Source organism: Scleropages formosus, chromosome 6, assembly GCF_900964775.1.
Source record: "Scleropages formosus chromosome 6, fSclFor1.1, whole genome shotgun sequence".
In the NCBI taxonomy this organism is placed as follows: Eukaryota; Metazoa; Chordata; class Actinopteri; order Osteoglossiformes; family Osteoglossidae; genus Scleropages; species Scleropages formosus.
Window position 1 is genome coordinate 24451865 of NC_041811.1, and position 9792 is coordinate 24461656.

At 44.3% G+C, this 9792-nt stretch overlaps 1 protein-coding gene across 4 annotated transcripts in view; it reads left to right on the forward strand.

Annotated features, from left to right (window-relative positions):
• Nucleotides 1-5623, forward strand: part of sh2d3ca (SH2 domain containing 3Ca) — a 42717-nt gene extending 37094 nt beyond the window's left edge. For all 4 annotated transcript variants that reach the window (XM_018754223.2, XM_018754231.2, XM_018754239.2 and 1 more), the window contains 7 exons: nt 912-1036; nt 1292-1779; nt 2704-2819; nt 3148-3319; nt 3438-3549; nt 4721-4933; nt 5205-5623. In XM_018754223.2, coding sequence (XP_018609739.2) covers nt 912-1036; nt 1292-1779; nt 2704-2819; nt 3148-3319; nt 3438-3549; nt 4721-4933; nt 5205-5380 — 1402 coding nt within the window. In that variant the 3' untranslated portion in view covers nt 5381-5623. The remainder of the gene's footprint in view (nt 1-911; nt 1037-1291; nt 1780-2703; nt 2820-3147; nt 3320-3437; nt 3550-4720; nt 4934-5204) is intronic.
• Nucleotides 5624-9792: the final 4169 nt, after the last annotated feature.

A 9792-nucleotide genomic window follows, 5' to 3' on the forward strand; every position in this document is an offset into this window, starting at 1 on the left:
TGAATTGGTCCACATCAGCAATAGTTGGAGGAAAGATTTTTATTTTCAGTCATTTTAATGACACACTCTCATTCACATAATTGTTTTAATTAAAATTTAGCTTAAAGTTAAAAATGTTTTTAAAAGTTTGACATAGCGTTTGTCTTGTTGCTCTAGCCAATAATTTTACAATCTAACCTGTAGATAAACTGCAGGATGTCCGTATGAGTAAACTTTTTTTGACCGTGTACAAGGGGGATGCGGTGGCGCAGCGGGTTTGGCCGGGTCCTGCTCTCTGGTGGGTCTGGGGTTTGAGTCCTGCTTGGGGTGCCCTGTGATGCACCGCCCTCTCATTCTGAGTGTGTCCCCTCTCCCCCCCACACCCTGCATTACTGGGTTAGACTCTGGCTCACCATGGCCCCAGGGGCTTCAGCCAATGTGTGTGATTGTGTACGTAATAAAGTTCAGGATTGTTTTTGAAATTACAGGTTTTTTTTATTTTCAGCGATTTCACATTATTTTTAATTTTGATTGCTGTTTTAGGATAATGGGGAAAAAAAAATATTTTTATAGCTTTATCTGTAATTTTACAGCACTTACCAGGTAATAAACTGAGGCATATCTGTCTTATTAAAATTTTATTGATTGTTAGTTTGTGGTAAATCTAGGTTTACAAAAAAACCAAGTTCCACCCAGACTTCCTATCAAAATTGTGCTGGTATCGAGAGGAGCCAGTGTATAAATTCTCAAAACAGGAGGATGTGAAAGGCTTTCTGTTCATTTCTGAAATGTTGTTTTAGCAATTTCACTAAGTTAAATGATCATCATTGTCCTCTTTTCCAGATCTGAAAACACTGGGTTCTAAAATGTTTCCGAATGAGGAAGATCATATATCTACCTATGACTTTTTCTTGTGATGTTTTTCTTTGTAGCCCTTCCACTGTGCACCACAAGGATGCGATGAGAAACTGTGCACTAAGTATGGATCAGATCCAGGAGTTCCGCTGCCCTCTCTCTCCGGTTGGAGAGACCCCACTATCTCCAGCATACAGCTCTAGTGAGTCTCATGGGAAGGCAACTTGCAACCCTAAAAAGGCACCACACCAAACAGAACCTTAATTACTGCTAGTCCCTGTCTTTTTATGGAACTTCATTGACACAGTTTTGTAGCTAAGTAGCTCAGAAATTAGTTATGGGATTTATGCAGATGAGCCCTTCCATAAGTGATGAGAAATGCTGTTGGCTTGACTGTAAATTGTGTGTTATGTGTCTGTGTGTGTGTGTTATTGTGGCCCTCCCTTGTGCCCAATAGTTACCAAGCACAGGGTTCCGCTGGGGGGCACAGCACTGGGCGTGGTCCCCTCATCGCCCGTTCTGAGGCGTTCTAGTGAGCCCCAGCTCAGCCCCACCTCCATCAACAACATGCCCTGCCCCGAGCCAGCCGTCAGCACCCACTCTACCCCTGCCCATGGCTACCTCTCCGAGGGGGGCGGAGGAAGCTACTGCGAGCTCCGCCCAAGCCCTGCCCCCTCCCCAGCCCCACCGCCTAAGAGCTATGTGGAGCGCCTGCGAGTAGAGGAAGTCCGGGGCCCCCCGGCAAGCAGGGAGGAGGCCAGTGAACCCTTTGTGGTCCCTGTGTTGGAGACATCTTCCGCTTTCAAGCCTGGGCAGTACCACTCAGCGCTGATGCCCACTGAGAACAAGCCGTTGGAGATGAGCATCCTGAAACGGGTGAAGGAGTTGCTGGCTGAAGTCGACGCCAAGACTGCTGCAAAGCACATCACCAAGGCGGACTGCACGGTAGGAGCACAGCGCAGATCTCCTCACACCGAAAGGACGGGAACTATCGATGAGCCATTCAGCTCCTTCGAGAATTTATCATCATTTTAATAGCCAGGGCATCTCAAGTGTACTGTAACATTTCACCAATATATATATCTATATTAAAATATTTTTTGGTATGGTTTTATGTTGTCTTCCAGGATCATTAAATTTGGATAGCTTTCCATTAAAGGTATTAAACATTTTATAGTTTAGCTACATGGACATATAAATATTGTTAGTGTTGTGTGTTTTACAGTTATGTACTGCATAAGAACAGCTGAAATCAGCAGGAAAGTGCAGTTTATCACTCACGATGCTTGTAGGACAACGCAAAGGATTAAAACCTCAAATAGACTTGCTTCCATTGCTTTTGGATCGTTCAGCTGCAGCAGGTGCTAAGAAACTCACGTGGGGCACACCCCATCCTGCACAATCTGCGCGAGCCATGTCCTTATCCATCCTGCTGGGTTCATACAGTCCTAGTGTCGCTGATATACTGGGGGACTTTGCCCAGCACTTGCAAACGTTTTAATCTTTCATAATTTCAGTCCACTCCAGCACGCTTCAGCATTTAATTGAGACTCATAGACCGGTGTCCTCCCTTAGAAAGGTCACAAGAATGCAGTTTGCTGATGGATGGTGCCCTGTGATAGGGAGCGTAACTCGTTAATGTCACTGATCCAACACCATTGCCCAATGAGTCAGGATTAATAATCACCTGAACGGGTGAATGCCAGCAAACGGCACTCAGGGTCGTATGCAAAAAATTGACACGTGGCACCCAGTAGTATTTACTGTGAAAATTATTTGACAAAGAGCAAATTAAAAGCCAATTATCTGGTCACTGCAGTGCCTGGGAAGGAAGCACAGCTTAACAGTGTCGCCCTGTGTGGTCTCCAGGTTGCTAGGATACTGGGTGTTACCAAGGAGATGCAGAAGATGATGGGAGTGGCCTCAGGACTGGAGCTGCTGACTCTACCACATGGACACCAGCTCCGCCTAGACCTGCTGGAAAGGTGAGGGATCAAGAATGCCGGTATCGTATTGATCTCGCTGGGTACACCCCCAGTACTTTACCAACACGCTGCTTTGTAAACAACCCTACTGCAGTACTTCAAGTTTTGATACTGGGGTCTGATATCATGTCCTTCACCCCACTGGTGAAACTGATGCCAGCTGCTCTAGATCACTCACTCGCCTCGTTGGCCTTGGTAATGAGCATTTGTTTTTTCTCTCAGGGTTGCAGTAACTCTGATAATGTGGCACTTTTATGCACCAGGGGTAGAAGGGCAGTGAGCCTAATTTGGGCCCTTTCCCCACTTCCTGTCCTCTCCCCCACTCCAGGTTTTATACCATGTCCATCATGATGGCAGTAGACCTACTTGGCTGCACAGGCAGCACAGAGGAACGAGCTGCCCTCCTCCACAAGACCATCCAGCTGGCAGCTGAGCTGAAGAGCAGCCTGGGCAACATGTTCGGCTTTGGCGCCGTGATGCGGGCACTGGAGTTGCCTCAGGTGGGTGTGAGACCTCCGCTGGGTCATCCAGTTGCAGCACGTGGGAAAGTAATGGTGGTTAACAGTGACAGAATCGTACCTCAGACAGCTACTTTCCCCTGTTCTCACGCCCTCATAGATCTCGCGGCTGGAGCAGACTTGGATGGCACTGCGGCAGAGGCATACAGAAGGTGCCATACTCTATGAGAAGAAGCTGAAACCTTTTCTGAAGAACATAAATGATGGAAAAGGTACCACTGCTTGTTCTGACATCTCATGGTGTTGCTGAACTCTTAGTTCTGTTAATTGTTGTCACACGCAAGGTAGCCTGACAGCTGTGCAGCATCTGTGTTGCATTGGGACCAAATTATTCCTTTTGCATTTATTAATTTAGCTGATGCTTTTCTCCAAAGTGACTTAAAATATTAAGATTCCGAACTTACAATTACCTTGCGACGGACTGGCGTCCCGTCCTGGGTATGTCCCCTCCCCCTCCGGCCTTACGCCCTGTGTTGCCGGGTAGGCTCCGGTTCCCCGTGACCCCATATGGGACAAGCGGCTCTGAAGATGTGTGTGTGTGTGAACTTACAATTATTTACCCATTTATACAGCTGGCTAATTTTTTGCTGGAGCAATTTAGAGTAAGTACCTTGCTCAAGGGTAGTACAGCCAGAGGTGAGGCTCAAACCTGTAACCTTTGGATCCAAAGACAGCAGCTCTAACCATTATGCTACTATCTGTCCCCCAGGCCGTACTTTTAAAAACTGCCACTGGCTGAAATAAGAGTGAAAGTGGCTGGCTGCAAAATGGGCAAAAATGTAGTTTTACTGACTTAATAAGCCCTTTATATGAAGAAAGAGTATAATGTATATTTTCATAACACGATGTAGCAGTTTTCCATTGTACATGGACCCCATTATGCGGGGACTGAGTGCACTGTGTTCTGGGGAACTACAGCAGGTCCCCTCCTGGGCCTCACTTTAGCAAACTTGGTGATACTGCAATCCAAAGAAAAAGTCCTTAATTTCCCTTACTTTAAGTACCACAGGACCTGCTGTGGTGCTGTTCCAGTGAGAAAATTCCTGTCCCTGTTGTGTGAACCTCCAGACCAGTACTCCATCTAATTTCTAAATCTATGTGCATAGTAAAGACTTAGTCAAAGCTGGATGTCATATTTGCATCATGACAACCAGAAAAACTAAGCCTAGACCAGGAAGGTTAAATGACCCAAGACGATAATAGAACGTACTGGCCTGAAAGGAGCAGACATCCACGAGCAGTGTGAAAACTGGCTTTTATGTAAAATTTTTGATAATGAGAAGATGGATGCTTTCAGTTTATTCTGTGTTTTGCAATGTGGCCCAAGTACGCAGCGCAGAGGGAAGACTGTTCCTGATTCTGTGTTGCCTTGCCTCCTCGCAGAGAGCTGCGTGCTGTCCAACACATCCTTTCCGCACATTGTGCCCCTACTGTCCCTCCTGGAGAAAGGTGTCAGTGGGACAGTTGGGGAGGGGACGGAGCCATGGGAGAGCACAGAGACAGGAGTAGATGTGGTGATGAGCCACCTGGAGGCGGCACGCACCGTCGCTCACCATGGAGGGATCTACCACACCAATGCAGAGACCAAGCTGCACGGTAGGATCAATGTTTGTGTGTCTGTTTATAGATGCATCAATACAATTCGTGAATGACACCATTACTTTGTTTCTATTTTGCTGTGTGGCCAAGTATATTTTGAGCAACTGATATAAACAGTTAGCTGGAGGCCATAAAGCAGTTTAATTACATGAAACCTGCAGCCTCAAGGACTGAGAGGAACAGACCGGCTTCTCAAGCTTGTGTGGTATAGAGAAGCAGATTTGCATGACATGTTGGTCACAGTGAACACCTCTTTTTGTGTCCACAGGGTTCCATGAGAGACCGGAAGTGTCGGAGATCTTCTGCACCGAGTTTCAAATGCGGCTTCTCTGGGGGAGCCGGGGGGCAGAGGGGAGTCAGGCAGAGCGCTATGAGAAGTTTGACAAGGTTCTGACAGCCCTCTCCAACAAGCTGGAGCCACCGGTGAAGCACAGTGAACTATAGCAGATACCCTGAGTGCATGCAGTGCAACAAGCCCTGTCAACCTGTGCTGGCATACCCCTGGATGGGTCCAATGTGAGAGATGGGGGGAAAAACCCAAAGACAATGCACTGTCTACTGTAAGAAGATCTCTTTTGTATTTATTGCATTGAACAAAGGGGTCAAATTTCCACAGAGGTCATCTCTAGTGGTCCATCTAGCTGAAAGCTGGACAACACCAAAAGTAAAAAAAAAAAAAAAAAAAAAGAACAATCTGTGCAAAGAGACAGGTGTTCCTGTAAATACTTGGGTGTGTTCAATGTAACAGTCTGCCATACAAGAGAAAGGATCCAACTCCACAAATGTGCTACAGAGCTCTCACCATGTTGATGCCCCTTACACAATCCAATGCCACTGGCCCGTTTTCACCTGCTATGGACATTGAGCACAAGGTGGAAGATGGTTCATATACCATTGTTTCACGTGTCACTTAAAGGAAATGAGAGTCCGGTTATGAAGTTGCATGGGGTCTGTCAGTTGAGTTCTTCGTCTGCAGCAGCACTTCCAAAGGCCTGCTGCTCTCCCTTGCGCAGCGCTGCACCTCGCAAACACACAGCTCCGAGAGAATGTCTGAATGTATGTTGCCAAACTGCTGTAACTCGCCACAAAACTCTGCCAGCTCAGAAGTGCTTCAGCTCCTGGGCTGAGCTTTACTAGGACTTTGTTTTAAAAAAAAAAAAAACAAATAAGAAAAAATACTGTTCTTAGCAAATATCTGCACTCCCCTCTGTTCTCCTGCTTGTGTTTAGTCCAGCCTTGTTCCATTTTGTCACTTTGCCCGAGATGGAAACGGAGGAAATCGCACAAAATAATGCTCATGTCTCAGGATCCCCTTGAATGTCTTGTGAATCTTGTAAAACTGCTCCTCCTCCCAGTGTACACTGTAACAAGCATTTTGATATGCCTGTAAATAACAGTTTAACATATTTAATTTGGAATACAGGGATGACATGGTTTTCCATAGGCTGGGCCAATATCTACTACTCTGTTCTCACGCTGAGTCCCCCCAGCATTTGTTGGCGTGACTTTACGAGTTCTTGACCCTTGCCATCATTTCCAGGTTATGAACCAATGTGAATGTGATTCTTTGTAGGAGAGGACTAACATTAAGAGGACTGAAAAGAGTCCCCTGGGCTCCCTTTGTGAATTAACTTGCCTACAAATGGTTGGTTTCCTGATTTGCTTTTGCTTTTTTTTGCTTTCTGCTCCCGCTGCAACACGAGAGTCGTGGTCATCCTTGTCTCAGACGAGTGCTCAATGAAGGGCTACCTTTCATTTGGTGCCAATACCCACATGAAAGACGAATGTTACAGATTATAGCAGGGAGCAAGAGAGTGATTTTACAGGGAGAACTCTGTGGTTGGATGTCATCAGCATGAGCCCAACCAACCCCCTGCAGCACCGCACTGAGCTTCTTACACCGTTTCACTGTTCTCTCTCCCGTAAGGAGTCTGAGAGCCAGTTGGCCAGGACAGAATTCTGTTTCTTGTGTCGAGAAGTGTAACGCTACGCAAGTTTTTGCATGTCGTTTCTCACCTGTCTGGCATGCTTCAGCTGCAGGAGAGCCTGGATTTCAAGACCGATTCTCTCTAGTGATGCTGGATCTGTGGTGTGGCTCCCACCAAATTCAAATCGCTGATCTGTCATACAAACGCAACACCACCACTGATTTACTTCCAGTGCTCAGATCACGTTCTCTGCAGGGATGCCAGATCTTGACTCCTGACAGTCCTTTCCTCTTACATTTTGCTTCTCCTTTGACTGCGTGATTTGAGACGCTCAGCTAATGAATGTCTTTTATTGCTGATGGAGGTATTAGGGCATAAAAATGGAATTTAATTTTTTTTTACCCAGTATCATTGTTTGGTTACATGTGGAAATGCATCAGGCAACTGTGGTTTTGTGGTGTTTGTTGTTGTTTTTCTTTGGATTGCAGTAAGCTCGGGTGTAACTCTGCATACCATTCACTATGAAGATATGTTCATATCAGTGAACCCTTCAGGGGTTGTGTTCCACTGTGTTGCTGTGCATCATGGAACATGGATATATCAAGGGCCTGAGATGCTGGTCACGGGCCGCTCTTGTCATTAGTTAAAATGTGACACCAAAAAGCCCCATCCCCTCCCCCCAGTCACTTCATGCCTACATTTTTATATCGAGTAAAGTGACACACTATCAGAATCAGACTGATGGCAGGAAAGGAAAATCAAATAGGTGACACCTTCCCTTCCCTGACTGCCTTGGGTTTCTCTTCTGTGTACAGGCAAGATAATCAGGACTTCACCTTTGGGAGCATTTTAACATGAAGCCTACTGGTTTAGGAGGGTTATAGAAAATGTTCTTTGCCTCATTTTTTGTTGCACAGAATTCTAGGCATTTATTTCCTGTTGTAAATAGTCATTCGTAAATAATTTCTTACCTGTAAAATAACAGCACATGATCATATGATTTTCTTATGTATATATGTCATATTTTTTTCCAATTGTTTTTCCAAGAAATAAAATATTGTTTGCTGTTGTGTGTGAGTGGTTGTTGCGTTCCTGCTGCAGTTTATGTTGTCTTCTCACAAAATCTGCGTAATATGAATTGTGCCTACTTAGCAATGTTAGAAGTGCCTCGGGACTCTCGCACACCGCGTACTGCTGGAGCATTAGCAGTACAAGAGCGACACCGAAGCAGATTGCACACCAGCTGCATCCATCAACACACAATCTGATTTACGATCTGTGGGATAAATCAGTTTAAATAGGAGTTCCGGAATCATAGTTCACATCTAATTATTACTTTCTTCTGTCGGTGTTTTGCAAACATAAGCTTTTAATGTGTTACATAATAATTTTCACCATGATGAGGCACTGTCACTAAATATAAGTAGTGCCTGTAAAAACAAACTATTGAGAATTCTGGTAATTTTGTCATGTTATGGGGCTGTGTTTGGCTCCACATCACCACACTCTCATGCATTGTTTTCTAACAGCTGCACAGCCCTTACATAAAAGTTGTCACTCCTGACATAAAAAAGTCACTATTGACAGATGGCATAGGTATCAAAGCCATTCTACTGTTTTACATCATTCTCAGTCCAGTGACATCCTTGTAAAAGACCTTGATCACTAAGGGTGAAGACTTACTCCATTCCTGTTCTCAGTTCTGGGATGTTACTCTGCGATTTTTACTTATTCATCATCTTGACAGTCTTAATTTGTCGCAATATGCCATCCTAATGTATGTAGCTTACACTGCACTAATATAATTCACAAACTTTGGCATTTTGTACCAAAAAATGTAATTTTATAGCTTAATACAACGCTTACATTTACTTATTTAGCAGACGCTTTTCTCCAAAGCGACTTCCAGTGAACTCTACGTAATGTTACCAGCCCACACACCTTATTCACCGTGGTGACTTACACTGCTAGATACACCGCTTACACCGGGCCGCTCATCCATACATCAGAGGAACACACTCTGTCACTCACACACAGAGATTTTATGAAATCACTATGATTGTATTATTCAACTGATGGGAAATAGCCAGACTAGCAGCACTGATGGACATCAAGATTTTGAATTTGGGACACCAGGTGTTTATCTAACATCTGCTATAAGCCATTGTACAGAATAAAGCACCTGATGCGGAAATAAAATGATCACGTAACATGCAAAATTGTACTGAATAATAACCTTACTATATGACAAAAGGGCCTATATTTCCTTAAGTCATTGTAGAAGTTTTTAGTTGTATGGAACCCTGCTATATAAGTCAAAGTGTATAGATTTATAATCCTTAATAATCATCTCTGTGCTGTGATGAATGTTAAGAGCACCAACTGAACAAACTAAATGCATAATGGTAGTTCCCCTTTCACCCAAATAAAAACTCTCAATGTGTGATTATACGGACTTAAATGTGAATTCATGAATTTTTTTACAGATTTTTGCATGTTTTGCAAAGCATTTAAGAATTGAAATATGATTTGTCCCTATGTGTAAGCCATCCTAGAACACAAAAATCTCAACTGCGGTAACATAAAAACAATTTAATTCAAAACTAAAAATGTATTATTTGTTTTTGCTTTACTACATACGCTGTTCTTTGCTTCTTTTTGGAGGACACAAGTGAAATCAGAAATTCATGCTCTTAGTCGCATGGCCAGAAATGTCAAAATGTCAGCATGGTCTTTAAAACAGGATCCCAAAGTATAGGGAGAAGCCTACCACCTGTGCTGATGAGTTGTTCCATGGGAAGTGGTGCATCCTGGGAGAAGCCAAACTTGATACTGATGGTGAGTGGCGCACACTCTTTCTGCCACACACCCGCTATAAGTTTACAGTATTAAGTTACTTGCAATTGTTCACCCACTTATACAGATGGG